The sequence below is a fragment of the Trachypithecus francoisi genome, unplaced genomic scaffold (genome assembly GCF_009764315.1).
Source record: "Trachypithecus francoisi isolate TF-2019V2 unplaced genomic scaffold, Tfra_2.0 Lachesis_group18, whole genome shotgun sequence".
NCBI lineage: Eukaryota > Metazoa > Chordata > Mammalia > Primates > Cercopithecidae > Trachypithecus > Trachypithecus francoisi.
This window is the reverse complement of record NW_022681463.1, coordinates 1,802,351-1,825,699: the sequence shown is the minus strand read 5'-3', so window position 1 is coordinate 1,825,699 and position 23,349 is coordinate 1,802,351. Positions and strand designations below refer to the sequence as shown.

General features: G+C 51.5%; 1 protein-coding gene across 6 annotated transcripts in view; it reads left to right on the top strand.

The window, feature by feature from the left end:
• Positions 1-21,614, top strand: part of TFDP1 (transcription factor Dp-1) — a 58,452-nt gene extending 36,838 nt beyond the window's left edge. For 2 of the 6 annotated variants that reach the window (XM_033177132.1, XM_033177131.1), the window contains exons 3-10: positions 4,217-4,323; positions 12,902-13,067; positions 13,535-13,678; positions 14,162-14,230; positions 15,977-16,128; positions 16,475-16,641; positions 17,767-17,845; positions 20,190-21,614. In XM_033177132.1, the coding sequence (XP_033033023.1) occupies positions 4,217-4,323; positions 12,902-13,067; positions 13,535-13,678; positions 14,162-14,230; positions 15,977-16,128; positions 16,475-16,641; positions 17,767-17,845; positions 20,190-20,337 (1,032 nt within the window). In that variant the 3' untranslated portion in view covers positions 20,338-21,614. Of the gene's footprint in view, positions 1-4,216; positions 4,324-11,404; positions 11,527-12,901; positions 13,068-13,534; positions 13,679-14,161; positions 14,231-15,976; positions 16,129-16,474; positions 16,642-17,766; positions 17,846-20,189 lie in introns of all 6 variants that reach the window. The other 4 variants (XM_033177130.1, XM_033177128.1, XM_033177134.1 and 1 more) reach the window with 4 other exon arrangements.
• The last annotated feature ends 1,735 nt before the right edge of the window (positions 21,615-23,349 follow it).

The window sequence follows — 23,349 nt, the reverse complement described above, 5'->3', positions numbered from 1 at the left end:
GTATTTTTTAGTAGAGACGGGGTTTCACCGTGTTAGCCAGGATGGTCTCGATCTCCTGACCTCGTGATCCGCCCGTCTCGGCCTCCCAAAGTGCTGGGATTACAGGCTTGAGCCACCGCGCCCGGCCGGGCCATGTCTTCATGTGACTCAGCTTGTCCCTGAAATGTTAGTCCTCCTCCCTCCCATGCATAGATTGTGTGGGGCAGCCTTACCAAGAAAATGTGTGGAACACTCTACTTATATTGCCAGATTAAAACTAAATGATTGGCTGGGCAGGGTGGCTCACACCTGTAGTCCCAGCACTTTGAGAGGCCAAAGCGGGTGGATGACTTGAACTCAGGAGTTCAAGACCAGTCTGTGTGATGCAGCGAAACCCTGTCTTTACAAAAAAAAATACGAAAATTAGCTGGGTGTGGTGGTGCGAGCCTGTAGTACCAGCTACTTGAGAGGTTGAGGTGGGAGGATCCCTTGAACCGAGAGGTGGAGGTTGCAGTGAGCTGAGATTGTACCACTGCACTCCCACCTGGGTGACAGAGTGAGACCCTGTCTCAAAAACAACAACTACTAATTGAAATAACATTCTACCCTGAGGTGGACCAAAACGTGGCGGGGAGCAACAGCCTGGCTGCCACTGGTGCGTTTGGACTGGAACAACCGCTTGGGGAGCCGGGCGGACTCTGGGACAGCGGCCGCTTGGACCAAGGCTTCGCTGGCGGCGGGTGTGCTGAGAAAAACACACAGCATGCAGTTCAGTAATAGCAAACAGCATTTTCCTATGACATCTGTGTTCATATGACCACTTTATTGTAATGGAATAGCATAGCAGCGTTTGAGGAAATCGGCCGGATCTCTCTGTGTACGGGTGTCTGAAACACAGTGTTGGCAGGATTGCAGAATGCGAGCCGTATAATATTTGTCTGTGTTTCAGAGGCACACAAAAAACAATTATTATAGCCTTAGGTTCAGTTCAGCACATCCTGGGAAAGTATGAAAAATGAAGTGAGTACGTCCCTGCAGGCCCTGGGAGCTGCACACAGGGCAGCCTCGTGGGGAGGCTGAGGATCCTGGGGACTGTCATTTTATTTCTGCTCCTTATGTCTGTACGAAACTTGAAGCAAGTATGATAACAGTGTATTTTAAGTGTACTGGAATAAAATTGTCGTGTTATTGTTTGTATTTGAAAAGTTTCTCAATGAATAGAAACAAGAAGTCCGGCCAGGCACATTGGCGCACCCCTGTAATCCCAGCACTTTGGGAGGCCGAGGTGGGTGGATCACCTGAAGTGACGCGTTCAAGACCAGCCTGGCCAACATGGTGAAACCCCGTCTCTACTAAAAATACAAAAATTAGCCGGGCGTGGTGGCGGGTGCCTGTAGTCCCAGCTACTCAGGAGGCTGAGGCAGGAGAATCGCTGGAACCTGGGAGGCATAGGTTGCGGTGAGCCGAGATAATGTCACTGCACTCCAGCCTGGGCAGCAGAGCGAGACTCCATCTCAAAAAAAAAAAGGCCACCCACCCAGCTCTGGTCCCCAGAAGTCACTGCCCTTTCCAGCCTGTACTTCTGGGTGTGGGTCTGAGATGTATTCAGAGAGAGGCCTTGCTGCTCACTGGCCGGGTGGGCGTGCGAACTCAGCCCCTGTCTCAAGGCCCTTCTGAAATGCTGCTCTGGTGTGGGGCAGGGGGTACTCACCCTCAGCCTCAGGATTTCTTTCTTCTCCCTGTTACTGATGCACGTACTCTGCCCTCTGTCCTGTAGAGACTCAGCTGGTGACCCAGGGGTGCTGCTGGTTGACGTGCTGCTCAGAGGTCCTCTGTTGGTTTGTGTCTAGGCTGGGAGGGGCCCTCTGTGCTTGGCAAGCCCTCCGGCTCCGAAACCCTTTTCCTGCAACTGGTGTGGGGCTCAGACTCCAGGCGGACAGCAGGAGTGAGTGGGGAAGCTCAGGGGCCCTGGACATCTGCCTGCATTCACTCATCCTGCGCTGGGTACCAGAGGAGGGACCCTCTTCCCTCTGTGTGTTCCTCCCCCTTCCTAGCTGTGAAAACCCTTAGCAACCCCTCCCAGCCTCATGGTGCTGGCTTCTGGCCCAGAGGGAGAGGCCTGGTTGGAAGGACAGATGGCGTAGGCAGGCCAGCCAGACGGCCTGTGGGCGGAGCAGATGGAGGGCAGGCGGGATGCCCCGAGGGTCTCAGCTACACTGCTGTCCCACAGCCCCAACACCACCCGAATCCCCGAGTCCTACCCACACTCCCTGCTGGGGCAGGAAAGGGGAGCCCCAGACTGGGACGCCCGAGTGCACAGTACCTGTGGTGCTGGTGGGCGGCGCTGTGGCCGGGCGCTGTGATGCTGTGGCCGGGCCATGCAGGGCGGGAAGAGCCGCTTGGCTGCTGATGGGGAATGACGGTGCCGCTGGCTTTTGTGAACTCACAGGTCTGTTGCTTTCTCCACATTTATTGAAATCAGACTCGTTTGCAAATATTAAAAGATGTTATCTTTGTAATGAATCAGCTAAGTATTCTGGAAAGCTTACTATTTACTCATCTGTATGTGAATCTGAAAAGTGTTTAATTGTGTATTTTAAATCATTCCCTGCATAGTAGAATATTATGTTTGCTTTTAAAATGTCTTTCTCTGGTAAGTATTACACAGTGTATATGTGCATCAAATCATCACTTGTACATTTTGAATATGTACAATCTTTACTTTTCAATTGAATATTCTAAAATAATACCTTTCACATATATAAAACAATTAAAAAGTAAATATTTGCTTTTCTTAGGATACGCATCTTTATTTTTGGAAGAAAATTACCCCACAGCAGATCATCTTATTTTAGTTCCAGAAAAGAATTTTAGATATGTGTTGATATTGGGTGGTAAAAATACTAACATTTAACCCAGTTGGATCAAAGGCAGATGTCTTTTTAATCACTTCCTAAGGATCTGTCTCGGCCAACTTAGGTTATTAAGAGAAATTAGTAAGTGTTCTTATGTAGCAGCAAAATTCATTCTTTAGTGTATTTTAAAGAAACGCATAAAAAGCAGTAGATGTTTTTAGAACTCATGTAAAGGGCTTGTAAAGGGTTGTAAAGGGCCCCAAAATGAAACCAGATCGCAAAGACAACGTATTCGAAAGTCTCACCGATGATTTGTGAGTCATTTGGTGCTGACTGGTGGGAATGAAGGGAGATGCCTGTGGGGAAGCCCAGGGTCCTGCAGCTCCTCGGATGGCTGGCTGTTGGGGGAGGCCCGAGGTCGGATGGGCGGCCGTCCGGGGAGGCCTGAGGTGTGGCGAGATTGGGGAGTTCTCCTTTCCTGATATTGTCATGACCCGAAAGTCTTGTCTTTTCTTCACCCGAGGGTATCGCGCTTTTTCAAATGGGGGGCCATCCGCTCAGCTCCCCCAGCCATGGGGCGGGGCACTGCGAGCCCCTTGCTGCCTCCGTGTGGCTGCCTGACGCCCCTCCTGGGCTGTGCTGGCCACTCAGGCCTCCCACCTTGTTTCCCAGGGTGCTCGCTACCACCTAGTTTATGGGTTCCTCTGTTCTCTCTGCCTGCTGATGCCAGTTTTTGAACTTTATCATTACTAGCTTCATTTTAGTATTTTTGTGTAAATGTTCCAGGACTTTGTCCACTGCTATGTCCCTAGGACCTTTTGCATTCCGCTGTTAGAGGAGAGAGGCCTCACGTCTCCTGCAGAGGGGTCCCCACTTGCTTCACCAGTGTTCTGAGGGCTCCTGCGTGTTTAGAGGCGCAGCCTCCGCGGAAGGCACGCTCCTTCCTAGGAACAAATGTGGCTCTCCTTCCTAAGGAAAAGTGGATTATCAGATTTCCATGCTAGGTTTGCAGCCTCATAGAGAAATGTTGGGATAAAAATTCTAGTTTTAAAATTCTGTTCCGTAATTGTCACAGAATCACAGACTTTTCCAGGCCGTGGTCCCATCAGCACATTCTGCAGACCTCGCCGAGGGGCCAGAGCAGTGGGTGATCAGCCTGGGTCACCTGGGTTGCGTCAGCACGGCCCTGCGGCCCTCCCCTTACGGTTTTACATTGGGAATTAAGCTTCATGGAGGTGTTTGCACTTGAGCCATGGATTTGAGACAGTACAAGTGGGGAAAGCTAAGCATCTCGTTGGAAGCACCGTCTTGCTGGAACGGCCACTTTTAGCCTTCACTTAGAAAAGGAGTCTCGCCCTTGACCTGGTGTCCTTGTGTTGCAGGCGTGGTGTCCTTCGTGGCCGTCCACCCCTCCACTGTCAACCCGCTCGGGAAGCAGCTCTTGCCAAAAACCTTTGGACAGTCCAATGTCAACATTGCCCAGCAAGTGGTAAGGCTCCCGCAGGAGTGGACAGTCGGGATCTTGGTGCGGGTCGGGGTTGGGGGAGCCGTGTGGTTGGGGGTGTTCCCAGGCATGCCTGGATTTGGACTCTGGTTGCAGCATAGGGCCTTCCCCTCGTCAGGGAGCCCACGGCCAGTGCTTGATTGTCCACGGCCCTCTGCAGCTGCCTGCGTGTTGTTGTGGGAGACGTGCCCCAGCCCACGCCATCCTTCCAGTAGCTGGAGGGTGGTGGGCGGGGCCGCGGCCCCGGCCAGAGGCACCTTCCTCTTAGTGTCAGAGCTCAAAGCTCTTCATCTAACAAGGGCTTCTTACGTGATGTGGCCGAGTGTTGGCCGTGGCCCTCCTGGCGACACCAGGCTGGGAAGCCAGGTAGGGGCAGGGCCCTGGCCGTGGCCGTGCCTTGGCCTCGGGGCAGGGACAGGGCAGATGCTGCTCCCTCGGCTGTGCACAGGAGAGGGGCGCATGGGCGTTGGGAAATGGCGCATCCCCCTCCCCAGGCTGCTGCTGGCCCACTGATGCCGCTTCTCACAATGCTGTTTCCTGTCTCTGTCCGCCCTCTGCGTTCTTGCCGGTGGCAGGCTGTTGGAGACGAGGAGCCCGCACAGAATCCTGACCTCACCGAAGTGGGGCCCCAGGCACTGGGTGGGCAGGTTCGGCTGTGACTGGAGCTGGTGGTGAGGGACACAGCCACCCCAAGGCTAGGCCGGGCTTCCGGTCCTTCCTTGGGGAGCTGTTTATGGTGTCTGAGGGCTCCTTCCTGGTCCTGAGATGATGCTCTGGCCCCGCCTGGGCAGCTGTCCCAGCCCTGTTCCTGCCAGCCCTGGGCTTTGGTGATGCAGCACCTCTCGCACCCCAGCCTCCTGGTCCACTCCACCCTCACCCTGTGCTGCCTATGCTGTGGCCCTGTCCTCTTACAAGGATCGAATGCCTCCGGGTGGGATGAGAACCTGTCCGTTCACCTGTCCCCAGGTGTCTCTCAGGCATCCCCAGGTGTCCTCCTGTGTCTCTCAGGTGTCCCCAGGTGTCGTCACGTGTCTCTCAGGCATCCCCAGGTATCCTCACGTGTCTCTCAGGTGTCCCCAGGTGTCTCTCAGGCGTCCCCAGGTGTCCTCCCGTGTCTCTCAGGCGTCCCCAGGTGTCCTCCTGTGTCTCTCAGGTGTCCCCAGGTGTCCTCCTGTGTCTCTCAGGCGTCCCCAGGTGTCCTCCCGTGTCTCTCAGGCGTCCCCAGGTATCCTCACGTGTCTCTCAGGCGTCCCCAGGTGTCTCTCAGGGTTCCAGGCTCTCCCCCAGGTCCTCACGTGTCTCTCAGGCAGTCCCCAGGTGTCTCTCAGGCATCCCCAGGTGTCGTCACGTGTCTCTCAGGCATCCCCAGGTGTCCTCACGTGTCTCTCAGGCGTCCCCAGGTGTCTCTCAGGCGTCCCCAGGTGTCCTCCCGTGTCTCTCAGGCGTCCCCAGGTATCCTCATGTGTCTCTCAGGCGTCCCCAGGTGTCTCTCAGGCGTCCCCAGGTGTCTCTCAGGCGTCCCCAGGTGTCCTCCCGTGTCTCTCAGGTGTCCCCAGGTGTCTCTCAGGTGTCCTCCCGTGTCTCTCAGGTGTCCCTGGCCCTGTAGAGAGCTCTCTGTACTGAGCTGATTTCTGTTGTCTAGGGCATCTCCTTTTGGTCTAATCATGTTTTCTTCAGAGAACAATGACCACATACGAGGGATATTTTGGTCATTTTTGCACTTTAGTCTTTATTTTATATGCATTCTTGCTATTTCCATTTATTTAAATACCCTTGAAATTCTCTGGACTCTTTAACAGATCTTAGGATATGAGTTGTAAGAGAGAGCGGCTTTTGGGTCACACCCTTGAGGGATGTGAGCGGGATTGCCTTCCCCCTGCCCCTCCCCGTGCCCCCTCCCCGCACCCCCTCCCCATGCGTGCTCTCCCCAACCCCGTGCGTGCTCCCACACAACTGTCCTGAGTGAGCGGTTCCAGGTCCCACGCAGCTTTCATGGCCCCTTTCCTGCCAGTGGGAGGTGACAGAAACCTCGCTCTGCAGAAGTTTTGTGGCCATTGAAAGTAGCAGTTTGGCCGGGCGCGGTGGCTCACGCCTGTAATCCCAGCACTTTGGGAGGCTGAGGCGGGCGGATCACAAGGTCAGGAGATTGAGACCACGGTGAAACCCCGTCTCTACTAAAAATATAAAAAAAAAAAAGCCGGGCGAGGTGGCGGGCGCCTGTAGTCCCAGCTACTCAGGAGGCTGAGGCAGGAGAATGGCGGGAACCCGGGAGGCGGAGCTTGCAGTGAGCCAAGATAGTGCCACTGTACTCCAGCCTGGTGGACAGAGCGAGACTCCGTCTCAAAAACAAACAAACAAACAAACAAACAAACAAAAAAAAGAAAGTAGCGGTTTGTGGAAGCTCTTCCATGTTATACGGCTGATATAACTGATCACAGCTGATCACGGCTTTTCAGTAAATGCCATTTTGATAAACGCTAAAAATTCAGTTTTTGTTTTGCTTTATAATTAGATTATAGATTTGAGTATAAGTTGATTGGGAATTATAAGGTTGATTTTACAGGTGCTGTATATCATAGCAGAGTTATATCTGGGTGAATAATTGTAGCACCACTTCCGTCTTTACTGCCGGTCTGAATACACTGGAGGAAAATGAATGAGAAGATTATCTTACTGATGTGCTTTAAACTTCGTCACTGAAAGTCTAGTTCCTGATTTAAATTCACCTGTTCGGGTGGAGCTTGTCATTGCTATTTCATGTTTTGCAAAATCCCAGTGGTAGGAATTAAAGCTGACAAATGGCAAATGTCTCTTAAACCTTTTTATATACCAGAGGTTTACAAAAAACGGGACTGGCTCATTCTGATGCGAGGGGTGGAGCTCAGTCCGGCCATGTGAGTGAAAGTGGTGGGAGTTTCGTTAGGTCTCTGACCTTCACCAGCCAGCAGGCACAGGGCTTGTCAAGGTCAAGGTCTTTTGAGGTGCAAATGCTTGTGAAACCTGCAGTGCTGCAAAGCTTAGCTCACACACAGGAAGGTGTGCGGGATGGATATGCTCAGCCGGCAGGAGCAGCAGCCTGTGTGAGACCCCCGCGAGAAGCAGCCCCCACCCAGGCCTCTGTCCCAGAAGGCGGCATCTGTGGTCACAGTGGCCTTTCCTTTGCAGCTGCACTGCTGGCCATGTCTCTCTGGACACTGCAGTTAACCTTAGTCCATCTCTAGGATTCTGTGTCTGAGTGGGGTCATGCTACACAGAGACGTTGTAATCTCAGTTTTTAGAGTGTGTGAAATTAAGGTGCAAAAAGTGTGCTCTTAGGGCAGAAGGGATTCCTTAAATCAGGAGTCCCCAACCCCTGGGCCTGTTAGGAAGCTGGCTGCACAGCAGGAGGTGATTGCCTGAGCCCTGCCTCCTGTCGGATCACCGGCGCACAAACCCCACTGTGAACAGCACGTGCAGGATCCAGGCGGCACTCCTTATGAGAACCGAACGCCTGATGATCTGAGGTGGAGCAGTTTCTTCCCAAAACCACCCCCACCCCGGTCTGTGGAAAAACTGTCTTCCACAAAACTGGTCCCTAGTACTGAAAAGGTAGGGGATCGCTGCTTTAAAACACCAGGGTTCGCTGTGGAGCCAGTGAGGGGACCTTCTAGGGGAGGAGGACTGGTCTCGGGCAAGGTGGACCTCTGGCAGGTCCTCTACTGTGGGATGCTTACACCGCGTGCTCCGTTTCCTAGCAACTGCTGGCATGGAAGCTGCAAAAGCTTTAGAATCAAACGGCAGTGTTTGAAGCCATGTCATTTACCTTCTCTGAAGCACAGCTTGGATTCCAGCCGTGAGCACAGTAGGAAGAGAAGACCCCTCGTGACCTGTGGGGCCCGGGTCACCTCCTCTGCTCCCCCACGAGAGGCGCGTGGGGGAGTCATGAGGGCAGAGCCCATCCTCCAGAGAAGCCACCGTTAAATCCCAGGAGTGAGTGTCCCTGGCGCCTTGCAGCCCATGCCTGCCTCCTGCTCCCAGAGGGCTCCTGGATCTCCTGGAAAGCCCTGGTTGGAGTCAGACCCACTGCCTCCCAACTTTGGGCAGCACCCCTCATTGTGCTGTGACCACTTCTCCCTTCCAGGGTCTCTGCCCACCACTCCAGCTAGTGTGGCCTCTGCTTCCGAAACCTCCTCTCCTTTCCTAGGGGCCCAACTCTGAACTGTCCTTCCCGGCACTGACCCATCCACCCTCTGGCACCTCCTTGGTTCCTGTTTTCCCTGCACTTTTGCCCACACATGCCCTGCAGGGCTTCAGTGTGTTGCTGTGGCTCCTGTGGCTGTTGAGTGTGGCTCCTGGTGTAGGGAAGTGAGGCTGGGAGCCTGCTCCATGTCTGTTGAATGGGAGGCCGGAAGGCATCCTGTGGCACAGGCGGCCGGCCCAAGTTCACCCGGCTTCCTGTGCATCAGGAAGGAAACGCACCTGTGCCAGGTCCGGGAGCGAAGCCTCCGCGTCTCATTCCTGGGAGGGCTGGCTCCAGGCCGCTCCTGTGAAGCTGACTCAGCTCACAGGGCTGGTGAGCTGCAGGTGATGGGTGAGGAGCAGGGACAGTGCTGCGGATACGCAGCGAGGGGAGCTGCCATGCAGGGCACGCAGAGGAAGGTGCAGGCACCCTCGCCCAACACTGCATGGGCCTGATGACATGGTGCCTTCCGCAGGGAGCAGTTAAAGCAGGAGAGTAGGGAGGCTTCCTGTAAGACCTGGCCTCCGTAACAACGCTTTCCCGGTGCACTGGCGGCTTGGTCTCAGGGTGCCCCTGGGTGCTGAGTCCTGTCTTCCAGGAAAGGCTGTTGGTGAGCACCATTGAGCACCTGGTGTGCACCTGCCCTCTGGCTTTCTCTTCTTCCCACTTACAGTGGGTTTGACCTGTGATTTTTTGACTTTAAGATGGTCCGAAAGCAACACACATTCAGTGGAAACGGCTTCCAGTGCCCACACGACCATCCTGTTTTTCCCTTTGAGTGCGGTATTCAGTGGGTCTCCTGGATACCCACCCTCATCTAGAGTGTGCTTTATGTGAGATGCTTTGGCCCGGCTGGGCTAATGTGCGTGATCTGAGCACATGTAAGGTAGACTGGCTAAGCCGTGATGCGCAGTAGGAGAGGTGGATGACGTGCATTTCGACTTAGGGTGTTTTTAGCCCACGCGGGTTTATCAGGATGTTCCCCATTGTGAGTCAGAGCCACTCTTCGTGAGTCGGTTTGCTCCTGACTGGAGGACAGTGGCACAGTGATGGCATTTGTCTCGGGGCCAAGATCCAGTGCCTTGTGTGGTCCTGGGATTCCCGGGGAAGGGAGTAGACCCATGAGGTGGGTTAGAATCGTGTGTGGGATTCTCCAGCCCCCCGTACCTGTGCGTGTGGTATGCGCAGAGCCAGCCAGCACTGCCTGGCGTGGAGCTGGCGGGTTCTCAGTCTCACATCGACTCCCGGAGAACGGCATCCACTGAACTCAACGCAGGAAGCCGTGTGGGGCCAGTGTGCTTCCAGGCAACCGGGTCGCAGGGTCCTTTTGTCAGCTGTTTCGATCTGCCACGTGGCGCAGTGCACACGCTGCTGTTTCGATCTGCCACGTGGCCCCAGCAGCACACACACACACGCACATATTGAACCAAACAAGCTTCACAGGACATTTATCTATGCCCAGGAGACTTGTCTTTTGTATGGTTTCGTTTTGCAGCAAATTCACTAGATTCACTAGTTTGATTTCGTGGCTTGCTAACGGGGTGATCCACGGAAGGCCGCACTCTGATGCATTTCTGATCATCGGAGACATGAGTGTCAATGAAAAGATTGGTCCTGTTGAAATGCTTTTCTTCTCAGGAGCTGACAGGTGATCTGGCCTGGGGATACTTGGAAAGTGTCCCCTCAGCTGCTCCCAGGGCCACCGCAGGTGATGCATTTATCCCTGTAAGAAGGGGAGCCGGGGTGGGGGGCCCAGCTTAGAGCAGCTCAGGGCGTCAGCCGCATGAAGTCCCCCCGCCAGCATGCAGGTGTCCAGCTCCAATCCCTTTAGCGGAAGCCACATGTCCACACAAGCAGTTCAGTCGCTGAGGCACTTGGATTTGTGGTGAATTGAATGACTTAACATTTACTGAGAAATAGTGTTTCCAGTTTAGATAGAGTCGGGCCACAAGGTCTTTGAAGTCAGAGTAGTCAGAGTTGTATTTGCTTATACGAGGGTGCCCAGGTATTCGCACTCAAACATTCATTGAGGAACCAAAGTGATAAGAACTTGTCAGAAGTCACACCAGCCAGCATGTCACTTGAGGAAGAGATAGTTGTGGATACCTCGGGTGTGCTGTGGGGTGGGGTGGGTGGGTCAGCGTCCACACTGGCCTTGCCTCTGGTGGTTCCCCCCAGAGAGGCCCAGGTGTGTGAGCCCCGGGGGTGCATGAAGCCCCCCACCTTCCGCCCCCAGTGCTGGTCGCCCTCCCTCCTTGCCTGACGTCGTTGCGGGTGCAGGGGTCCCCCCGGGGCCCCAGGGCACAGGGTTACCAGGTGATGGCTGTCACCCTGCCTGTGCTTTTGTCCTTTGAGAGCTGTTTTTGGTTTGTTTCAGGCCTCTTTTTAGTACCACGGAAGGATACAATTTCATCCTCATCCATATTACTAAAAGGAAGTCAAAGGGTGAAGGGAAAACCAGAAGCGTGCCGAAGTGCCCTGTGTGGAATTCTGTGCCGCCCCCCTCGTTAAACGACCGTTAGCGCCTTGTGTGCGTTTTGAGGGTCACGCTCTGCCCTGTCCTGTTCTTGCTTGTTTGGGTCGTTCAAAGTTTCTTGTTGCTTTTGTCTAATTGGAGAAGATGCCTGTGACTGACAGGGGGAAGATGAGCCACAGTCAGAACAGGTGTGATGATGCCGTCACCGTGTCAAAAGCGTCCACCGCCGGACGTTTTTCCTGCTCCGTCGTGGCTGCTCACTGTGGTTAACGAAATTCCGCAGTGGCTGCAGATAGCGAACAGTTGGTGGGCGTGGCACCGTCGCCGTGTGGGCGGGGACTGACTGTCTGAATTGTCTTTTTTGACTGTAGGTAATTGGTACGCCTCAGAGACCGGCAGCGTCAAACACCCTGGTGGTAGGAAGCCCACACACCCCCAGCACTCACTTTGCCTCTCAGAACCAGCCTTCCGACTCCTCACCTTGGTCTGCCGGGTGAGCACTTCCCTCCTGACCCTTAGAGTTGTAGGATTGCTTGCGGTTCGCACCTCCACGTTCTCCCGGGCACGTGCGTGACACAGTTGCGCGGTGGGGCTCCCGTGCGCATCGATGTCAGCCTCCAAATCACACTCACCCATCATCGTGCCCTGCACAGGTGCGCAGTCGAGGCGCACTGCCTTGGTCACGGAGAAGTCGGGCTGGGCACTGCCCACCCTGCTTTGTGTCTGGTATAGTGAGTGCTCTTTGAAGGGCTGGTAGCTCTTGGCCAAGATGGGGAGAAGCTGGCCTTGTACTTGCCACAGGACCTTGGAGACTTTTCATCGTCTGTGCTGGGAGCACGTGGGATGGATTTCACCCACTGCCCCTGAATTCAGCCTCTACTGCCCCTGGGGTTACGGCCCCCATGAGTGACCCCACCAGAGCGGCTCCTTCCACTAAAGCAGGATCTGATGAGCTGTGTCTTTCCTTAAAAAAACACACACGCAAAGCTACAAAAACCTGCCTGTGTCGGTGCCCAAAGCTTCACCCGCTGGGAGCCTCAGGTGACCTTTCCCGCCACGTGGGGACTGACCAGAGTGTACAGAGTTGGGCTTTCCCTCTATGTGAAGAACACTTAGCGGTTTGCACCTGTTGTCAAGCGGCTATCACAGCCCAAGCCGGATGAAATTATAGCCTGCTGAAATTTGTCCTAAAAATTCCCAAATTTACACTGAAATGTCCCATAGTTCCTGATTCTGGTTGCCCTGTTTAGAAAAGTGGTGCTTGTGACTCATACCTGTAATCCCAGCCCTGTGGGAGGCCGAGGCCGGCAGATGATGAGGTCAAGAGATCGAGACCATCCTGGCCAACATGCTGAAACCCTGTCTCTACTAAAAATACAAAAAAATTAGCCAGGTGTGGTGGCGGGCGCCTGTAATCCCAGCTACTTGGGAGGCTGAGGCAGGAGAATTGCTTGAACCCAGGAGGCGGAGGTTGCAGTGAGCCAAGATCGCGCCACCGCACTCCAGCCCGCTACAAAGCGGGACTCCGTCTCAAAAAAGTAAAAAAAAAAAAAAGAAGTGCTTGGTGTACTGATACGCCTTCCATATGCTGATTCGGGTCCTGGGGACGCCTCCCGCTTTCCCTGACACTTGGAAGGACAGAGGTGCAGCCTGCCAGGGAGACACTCGCTTTCTGACCCGCAGGAGCACTGGGCCTGGGGGCTGGGGCTAGGGGGTCCTGGCCTGCTCACGTGTTGAATCTGCTGCACCCGTGGGATATGGCCCCTTTTTGTGCAGCTCATTACAGCTGTCAGGCAAAAGCATTCCTCGATTCAGGCTGATGCTCAGGAGGGCTCACAGTCGCTTCTTTTCTCCTTTGTATTTTGAAGGAAGCGCAACAGGAAAGGAGAGAAGAATGGCAAGGGCCTGCGGCATTTCTCCATGAAGGTCTGCGAGAAGGTGCAGAGGAAAGGGACCACTTCCTACAACGAGGTGGCGGACGAGCTGGTCGCAGAGTTCAGTGCTGCCGACAACCACATTTTACCAAACGAGTCAGTAAGTGTGTGCTGGGGGCCGAGAGGCCAGGGTAGCGGAAGCAAGTGGTGTGGCACGTTTTACTCTTTTAATATTGGGAACAGTTAAAACCATACAGAAAATTCCAAGTACAGCATGAAAGAATTTTTCCCAGTCCATTTGCTGGCATGATGCTCTGTCAGCGTCAGTGAGCGAGCACGTGGGCTGTCTGCACATCCAGCGGCCCAGAAATGCAGACATGCCCTCCTCACCCACTGGGCTCGACACCCGAGAGCCCCCAGCTCCCCTCCTGGAACACACTCGGGGTTCGCACAGCCCTGTCTTGCCCTGCATCATCTGTAGGGTGGGAGCGCTCCCTGAGGACATGTTGGGGTGACAGCTCTGTGAACGGGGTGCCCCTTCGAGCCGGTACACGTGGCCTACAGTTTAAGGTGGGATCCACAGACTTTTTTGGATCATTTGGAAAATCCACTCCCTGTCATCCCCAGGCTTATGACCAGAAGAACATAAGACGGCGCGTCTACGATGCCTTAAACGTGCTGATGGCCATGAACATCATCTCCAAGGAGAAGAAGGAGATCAAGTGGATTGGTCTGCCCACCAACTCGGCTCAGGAATGTCAGAACTTAGAGGTGGCCCTTCAACCTTGATTTCCCTTCAAGTCTGTGTGGATGTTTTTGTTGTCCGTCACTCAGAAGGGTCTGGGCTCCATGCCCGTATGCTCTCTGTCCGGACGGCTGGCAGACGGTCATGCAGACGTCTCCCTGCGTTTCTCAGTCTCGGCTGTCAGGAGAGGGAGCGTGGTTGGCCCAGACCCACTAGAGTGTGTGAAACTCTAGCATAGGTTAATTCTGAATCCTAGTTTGTGGGATTTTTGTTTTCTTTTTAGATACCGTAGTTAAATCCAAGAAGTGAGAGGAGAGGGGAGAAGGTATAGTTTAGAAATGGAAGAAAAACTCACCTGTATCTTGTAGCACCTGCTATGTCTATATTTGTCCATATCCCTTCGATTACATTCAAGGTAAACATAGGTGACACTGTGAGGATGCGGGTTGTAAAATGCACCGTATGGAACAATTGTGATGATTCTCCACATGGGGGGTTTGTTTTTGAAGGTGGAAAGACAGAGGAGACTTGAAAGAATAAAACAGAAACAGTCTCAACTTCAAGAACTTATTCTACAGGTAAGAGAATACATATCTTTGGAGGCAGGGTAATTTTTATTTTACTAATTTCGTTTTATAACAGCAACATACTGCCTTGGGTTACGCTCCTGTGTGGCAAATCAAATGACTGCTTTAAGATTCTGAGTGTGGCTGGGCGCGGTGGCTCAAGCCTGTAATCCCAGCACTTTGGGAGGCCGAGACGGGCGGATCACGAGGTCAGGAGATCGAGACCATCCTGGCCAACATGGTGAAACCCCATCTCTACTAAAAATACAAAAAACTAGCCGGGCGAGGTGGCGGGCGCCTGTAGTCCCAGCTACTCGGGAGGCTGAGGCAGGAGAATGGCGTAAACGCGGGAGGCGGAGCTTGCAGTGAGCTGAGATCCGGCCACTGCACTCCAGCCTGGGCGACGGAGCGAGACTCCGCCTCAAAAAAAAAAAAAAAAAAAAGATTCTGAGTGTGAGTTCATCTCATAGGTGTTGAATGTGGGCCGTGTTCCCAGAGCGAGGTTGTGTATGTGTGTGCGTATGCATGCATGCTTGTGTGTGTGTGTGCACCTGCGTGCATGTGCCTGTGTGTGTGCGTGCGTGTGTGTGCGTGTGTGCCCCTGCGTGGATGTGTGTGCATGTGTGTGCATGCCTGCGTGTGTGTGCCTGCATGCATGTGCCTGTGTGCGTGCATGTGTATCCCTTGTCACAGTGTCTAAACAGCCAAAAGACAGATGGAGGGATGACTTCATGCAAAAGCAACATTTGAAAAATCCCCTCAGAGGTGCTTAATCCAGGGCCCAGGTGCCAGGCGAGGCATGTAAAACTGTGGTGGGCGCAATGCACCTGGGTCTTGACAGTGCTGATCAGGGCCCTGGAGCTGGTCTTCCCCACCTCCCATTGAGTGCTGAGGGTGGGTGGCACCCCTGGGGGCCCCGTGTCTGGTGTGGAGGGCGTCATGTGTAAAGGTGCTCACTGCAGAGCTGACTGCTGCTCTGACCGAGGTGTGCTCGAGCCCTCCCAGAGGGGATGGTGTGGCAGCTGTGGTGATGGAGACTCATGGGCGAGAGCTGCTCAGGGCCACAGAGTCTGTCAGGAGGGACAGTCCTGGTTGCCAGTGCCTTAGTACCTGCCCAGCGGGGATAGACCCAGGGTGGCTGGGAGAGGAAGGGAGTCTCCTGGCTCTACATTAATGCAGAGAAGTTCTCTCCAAGTGGAACACTTGGTTTGGGGCCCTGAGGCCCTGGCCCTGGGTTCAACCTTGCAGGGCCCATTCCCCCAGAGGAGCACCCCTGCAGCACACGGGCCCTTCCGCGTTCCACTTTCCAGGGTGGGCGAAGTCCACGGCACGGCACCCCCTCCAAGGCTGTCACCCTGTAGGTGCCACGGGGGTGGGTGGCCTCAGAGGGGTGAAGGACAGCAAGAAATCGACTTCCAAAATTGATGTTTTGTTGAGCACCCTTGCCGTGGTGGACGTTTTCGTCATGGGCACAGATGGCTGTGAGGTGTGAGCGCCCTTCCCATGGAGGACACTTATCTCGGGCCCGGATGGCTATGCGCCCGCTTTCCCTTAGTTCTTCCCTCAGGATCTCGTTTCCTGAGTGTTTTTGTCCCTGGGCTGCAGAGGTCAGCACCCAGCGGCTGGTGCTGGCCTTTTCAGATGTCCAGGCCAACTTCTCACTGTCGCCTGGGCGCAGGGAGGGCTGTGAGGACCCCTTGAGCACAGGGACTGTGTTCTCGTGCCGCCACAGGCCACCTGGCTCCTCTTTTTTTTTAGCAAATTGCCTTCAAGAACCTGGTGCAGAGAAACCGGCATGCGGAGCAGCAGGCCAGCCGGCCGCCGCCACCCAACTCAGTCATCCACCTGCCCTTCATCATCGTCAACACCAGCAAGAAGACAGTCATCGACTGCAGCATCTCCAATGACAAGTAGGTTGTGGGCGGGGAGCCGTTCCCTGGTCGCTTATCTCTTTTTGCGGGAGCCGACCCTGTTGGGATTGTCACGAGGACAAGTTTTAAATGTTGCACAAATAGCCGGGGTTTGCTGTCCGTTGTGGAGTGGTGGGAGGCTGTGTCCCAGGAGCATGTGCCTCAGGGCGTGTTCTGGGAGAATGGACCTCGATTTGCCTCTCACCTCATTTACTGCGGAGTTTCTAAATTCTGTGAGGAGATGCTGATAACTGGGAATGTGGAGGCTGTGTGTGGCGGTCAGTGGGTCAGCTGTCCTGGCTCCACTGGGAGACCCTGTGTTTCTGACTGTGCCTTTCCCCTTCAGATTTGAGTATCTGTTTAATTTTGACAACACATTTGAAATCCATGATGACATAGAAGTGCTGAAGCGGATGGGCATGGCCTGTGGACTGGAGTCGGGGAGCTGCTCTGCTGAAGACCTTAAAATGGCCAGAAGTCTGGTCCCCAAGGCTCTGGAGCCGTACGTGACAGGTCAGCGATGCCCAGACAACCCGGCGTGGCTGCGTGAGGAATGGCCCCCGGCCTCAGATGGCATCCTCCCCTCCCAGCTTGGGATGTGTCTTGCTGAGACTGGGCCCACGTGTATAGGGCCAGGAGCAAAGACAAAGAAGGGGGCTGTGAGGGGCATGGGGGCGGGGGTGTGGCTGGGGGGGGTCCAGTCAGTGCCATCACCCACTGGATGTGGGGGCCTTGAGTCCGCTGGTGGCTCGTGTGGATTTCCCGTGTGGTTCGTGTGAGGAGATGCTAAGTCAGGATTTTACCCTCCACGTAGGCCCAGAAGTAGAAGTTGACATTCTTTGAGAAGTGCAGTTGGATTGCTGATCCCACCCACTGATGGTAGCTGATTGGTCACTAGGGCAAAGTAACCAAGAAAAAGCGTTTCAGAGTCATTGGCGTCCTGCTCCGGAGGGCCGGGAGCACAGGAGCTTTTGTTGAAGGAACTTTTTTTCTGTTCTGGTGAATTCTTTCTGTGGGGCTGTAGGGTCCCAACCACTGACAGCAGAATGGCTTTAAGGTGAGAAATTGTGAAGGTGCCATATCTGCTGATCCTTCTCTTGTCAGCCTAAACTTGGGGTGTGGATTTATTCCCTGAGAGGGTCAGAGATTCCTCCCTGAGCTCCTAAACCACTCCAGATCTTGTGAAAATCTGGCTGGTCCATGTTGTCAGGTGACAGTGGGCTCTGGCCACCCACGTGGGCTGAGCCCTGACCCCTGACCCCAGCCTCTGTCCTGTGCTTCGTGGAGCCGCCAGGATGGGCTGTGGGAAGAGGGTTTCAGCTTGACACTTCATTCTGTTCTGTTTCACGATGGGTGTGATACTGATGCAGAAGCACACGCGTGCTGTTTATAAGTCAGTGTGTGCAGGTATTTATTGCAAGGCTGTCTGTGCCTTTTTAGAGAAGACAGGCTTATGTGACTGCACAGCGGGATGTCCTGCTCCGTGGCACAGTGCAGAAAATAATGGACAAGTGAAGGATATCTGGAAGCTTCTCCAGCCGTCTGTCCTGTGGCACTGCGTGTCATTTTGTTGGTGGCCTGTGCGTCTTGTGTTGTTTCTGTTTCATGACCATTCGCTTATTTTCTTTCCCTTTTCAGAAATGGCTCAGGGAACTGTTGGAGGCGTGTTCATCACGACGGCAGGTTCCACGTCTAACGGCACAAGGTTCTCTGCCAGGTGACAGTGGTTGAGGGTGTGGGAGAGGCATCGTCTAGGCCTCCCCCAGGGTCCAGGGGCCAAGGCAGGGCAGCCGTCTCATGTGTGGCCATCAGGTCCGAGGCTGCTCCGATGTGGCTTGTCTGTCCAGGCAGTGGGGCCCTGCTGGCTTTCCCTGTGTGGCTTTCCCTGCTTTTCTCAGTTGGTCTTTGCTCACTAAAAACTAAAAGTAATATATGGTGGTGGATTTTTTCAAAGTATCACCTAATAAATAAAGTAGGAACGAAAACCACCCAAACTCCTCCTGTCCCGGGCAGCCCAAGTAACAGCAAGTGTTTCTAGGTTTTTTTCTCCCATTTTTCAGAACACATCTGCAGTCACAGCGCACGTATTTTTCAGAACCTGTCTGGAATCACTGCACATGTTTTCCAGAACACGTCGATCATAGCGCACGTATTTTTCAGAACGCGTCTGCGATCATGGTGCATGTATTTTTCAGAACGTGTCTGTGGTCACAGCACACATATTTTTCAGAACACGTCTGCGGTCACGGCGCATGTATTTTTCAGAACGCGTCTGCGAACACGGTGCACGTATTTTTCAGAATGCGTCTGCAATCACAGTGCACGTATTTTTCAGAACGCGTCTGCGATCATGGTGCACGTATTTTTCAGAACGCGTCTGCGATCATGGTGCACGTATTTCTCAGAACGCGTCTGCGATCGTGGTGCACGTATTTTTCAGAACGCGTCTGCAGTCACAGCGCATGTATTTTTCAGAACGGTCACGGTGCATGTATTTTTCAGAACGCATCTGCGGTCACAGCACACATATTTTGTTCTGTGCATTTTTCAGCTTACATTTTATTGTATTTTTATATATAGTTTCTATGCTATTAAAGGGCCTTTATTTAAATAAATTTGTATTTAATCTTTAACCTGCAATCCCATAGAGTAGAATGGTGTCCTTAGGTATTGATCTTAGTGCTTCAAAGATAAATACAACTTTTATGGTAAATATTAACAAAACAATGACTTTATTAACTTTCATATTGCATTGTGATACAATATATAGTATTACTTTATATTATAATCTTAAGTGTTAATAAAATCTTTAATTAGAAATATAAGAACTTAGTAACCTATGGGTCCGGATAACAGGGCTCGACATAGTGAGTTGCAGTGCGCTTGAGCCTGCGTTGGGATGTGCTGTAGCCATGAGATGTAACAGGTGTGTTGGGCATGTGTAGCTTCCCTGCCAGCTCTGGAGGTGCAAAGCCAGCCCCTGCCAGCCTTAGCCTCCTCACCTGTAAGGTGAGACTGGTGATTGATGAGTTACTGATCTGTGGCAAGGATCAGTGAGGTGGTGATGGAAGAAAGGACTTTGGTGACAAGCTTTTGACAGGCCGATTCTTGTAGCTATGTGTGAACGTGTAGGGGTCCGTCTGTAAACATGTTTAACGCTGGTTCTTCCATGAGGTGGGTTGTGGGTATTTTTAGGACTTTTATCATCATATAATCTTTTTATGGATGTGATTCTTCAGACTTGTCAGTTTTTCATAACAGTGGAAACAAAGCTATTACCATTTCTTATGAAACACCAATTTTCATAGTGGCATGATAGGACATAGTATAAAAGTACCTCATGAAAGGACATCTAGGTAGTTCCCAGTTATGAGAAAAACTACAGTGAGCAGCTTTATGGCTGAATTTCTCACCATTCTGACTTGTTTCCAAGATACGGAATTACGTCATCAAAAGACACATTGACTCGTTTTTATTGTAGTGTTAATAAATACCATTAAAATGTATTAAAATATGTACATATGGGTTTATGTTAATTGAAAAACATTTTTAAATGTTAGGAATGTTGTGAGCTCTGGTTGGTGGTAGGTTTTTGTGGTGCTGCCAACCCTCTGGGTTCTCAGTCCATGCTGCCAGATTCGACCCACGCTCTGGACTTCATCCGGTCCTGCCCCAAGCTCTCTTTTTTTCCTGTTGCTGGTTATGAGTGAAAGTCCTGGAGGGAGGGGTCTAATGGTTTTACAGTTTGTTCCCTCTGGGGCACTGCTCCTGATGGAATGATGAGTGAGGGAGAGGCAGTGTGTGACTGCTCGGCCTCCTGTTTCTGTTGTTATGGATGCCAGGAGACAGGGCTAGAAGAGAACCAGACAGGGATGGAGTGAGTGCCAGAGCGCTGGCATGCTCTACTGCAGACACTCACAACCTCCCAGTTCTGTTTGTGTGACTGACAAAACACACACCTGTGGGGCACTGCCTGTCCTTTGACCACAGGCCCTCAGGCGAGGGGAGGCTGAGTGGGCCGCCCTGCACTGACCACCCCTCATCCGCCTCCTGCCTTGCAGTGACCTGACCAACGGTGCAGATGGAATGCTGGCCACAAGCTCCAATGGGTCTCAGTACAGCGGCTCCAGGGTGGAGACCCCGGTGTCCTACGTCGGGGAGGACGATGAGGAGGATGATGACTTCAATGAGAATGACGAGGACGACTGATGTCCTCCCCACTTCAAATTCAGCTTCAGGAAAATGTTTAGGAAAAGAAACTTTTTTTTTAATGTGGGTTTTCTGTTCCTTTTGGCCTACTCCCAAGAAGATATTGGTAAGCTATTGAATTTAGATATGCACCTCTGATAAGCAAGGATTGTTTCCCGTAGGATTAGGATGTGCTGTGGATGTGTGTTTTGATACCAGTGTGCTGATGCAGAGCGTTTATTTACTTTTTAGGATTTTGTGTTTTCATTTGCTATTTTTCTTTAAGCGCAGAGTTCATTTTTGCCCCTGAAAAGTTTTTGCTGAGTTTGCTGAAGAAATTGTATTTCATCCACATCCATGAAAATAAAACACCCTCCTGTTGTGGACGGTGAGCACCTGATGCCGCTTATTTGCCGTGAGTTTGGACGGCGCCCCCGATGCCACTTATTTGCCGTGAGTTTGGACGGCGCCCCTAATGCCACTTATTTGCCGTGAGTTTGGACAGCGCCCCTGCTGGTGGATAGCGAGACTGTGGCGTTTGTTCAGTGGTACAGTGTCCAAGCAAACAGCAGAATTCGACTTTCTAAACAGCCCTAAGCAAACAGCAGAATTCGACTTTTTAAACAATAAACACCATCAACCTTATTGACTTTATTGTCCCTTAAATTATATTGACTGTTGTGATTCCATCAAGTTTATACACTCTTTTCTCCCTATTTTGCAGCAACAAATTGCGAAGTGCTTTTGTTTGTTTGTTTTTGTTTGGTTAAAGCTTATTGCCACGCTGGTGCGGCTATGGAGACTGTCTGGAAGGCTTGGAATGGTTTATTGCTTATGGTAAAATTTGCCTGATTTCTTACAGGCAGCGTTTGGAAACCTTTTATTATATAGTTGTTTACATACTTATAAGTCTATCATTTAAAGACATCTACTGAAACAAATGTATTTGTTTCATAAGCATCTTCCTGTAATCTATTATAAAATTGAAATTAAATATAGAGAATGTTTTAACAATTTTTTAACTCAAAATTTGTCAATCATTTTTAATAGTTCTTTTTTTATAAAAAGAAAAAGGAATTTAAGGACAGGCAGTAGTCTCTTTTAAAATTTATTCACAAAACCCATTAACTGCACAGTTGCTATTAGCTGCCTGTTCTAAAACGATAGTCTTTTTATTGAAACACAAATAAACTTTTCTGTAATATTTTATGGAATATAAAGAGACTTTAATTGTTTGACTTGTTTAACTTGGCACTGTTAGTTTTTATTAATAAAACGCGCATGGGCATTTTAAACAAGCTGTGTTTCTCTAATTCAGGATTATTATCTAGAAATTTGTCTGTCTTGTTGGTTTTACTGTATACTTGAATGAGAAAGTAGGTTGTTAGGCCCAGACGCGGTAGGCCCGGGTGGTCCCTGTGGGCGTGAACCCCTCCCCCACCAAATGTTGTCTGAGGCACATCCTCTGGGAGCCTACCCTGAAGGTGGAAGGTGGCCAAGGGTGAAGGTCTTGGTGGACACAGGGCAAAGAGGCACCTTCCTTTTTGGTGCCTGTGGTGCAGAGAAAGATAAGCCAAGTTCCTTGGCCTTTTTTCACAATGAAAATTGAGACAAAATTTAAAAGTTTGACTTTGAGAACAAGAATAAAATTGAGAGGATTCTGGGAAGATGGTGGAATAGGAAGCACCAGGAATCTGGCTCCCCAGGTAGACGTCTACCTTGCGGGCAGGATCTGCCTGATGCAGCGGTTCTGTAACTACGGAATCTACTGAAGGCTGAAAACTTTCAAGGGAGGCTTGGTCAGCACATTGCAGTTAATTTTGGTCCATTTCAGCTTTCTACCGCTACCCCTGTTCCTTCATTTTTCTCTTACCCCTTTTGGAAGCCAGACATTGAAGACTAGGATGTACAAAATCAACTGTATATATGGGGCTGCCCAGGGAGAGGCTCAGAAAAGACCCGAGAAGACCTTACGTTTACACCTCAGGCTGAACCTCGGCACAGGTATAGCCTAGAGCTGTCAAAGAAACAATAAACACAGCAATAACAAAAATGGCAAATCCTGGGGAACAGGAGACCTCTTTTCAGAGTTTTACCACAGTAATAGATTCAGATGTCTAGTTTTCAACAAACAGTGACAAGGCATGCCAACAAATAGCAAAGTATGGCCCATTTAAAGGGAAAAAAAAACTGTCCTTGGAAAGGATCTGCTGCCAGGTAAACTAGACAAATACTTTTAAACAACTGTGTTAAAGATGCTCACGGAAGCCAAAGAATATGTGCAGAAAGTCAAGAGAATGATAATAGAACCAAATGCAAGGATCATAATGAGACAGACAACCTGAAAAACCAAAAAGAAATTCTGTAGCTGAAAAGTACAGTAACTGAAATGAAAAATTCATCAGAGTGATTCAAAGGCAGAAGTAGCAAATTTGAAGACAGAACAATGGAAATAACTAAGTCTGAGGAGCAAAAAGAGAAAAGAATGAAGTGAACAGAGCCTATGGGGCCCACGGGACACCATGAGGCTGACCAGTGCACATGTTGGGAGGTCTGTGAAGGAGAAGAGAAAGAAAGGGGCAGAGAGAATATTTGAAGATAATAATGACTGAAAATGCAACAAGTTTAATAAAAGATAGGAATATAAACATCCAAGATGCACCGTGAACTCCAAGTAAGATGAACTCAGAGATCCACACCAAGACACATTATAATTAAGCTTTCAGAAGACAGAGAAGATCTTTAAAGCAGCAGAGTAGGAGCAACTCATCACATACAAGGGGCCCCCATTAAAATTATCCACAGAGTTTTCATCAGAAACTGGAGGCCACAAAGCAGTGAGCCAGTATATTCAAACTGCTAAAAGAAAAACAATAAACTGGGTACCAAGAATCCTACAGCTGACAAAACTGTCCTTCAATTAAGACAAGGCGAGGGCAAAATTAAGACATTTCCAGATAAACAAAAGCTGAGGAAGTGTGCTGCCGCTAGACCTGCCCTGCAAGAAATGCTTGAGGGAGTCCTGCAGGGTGG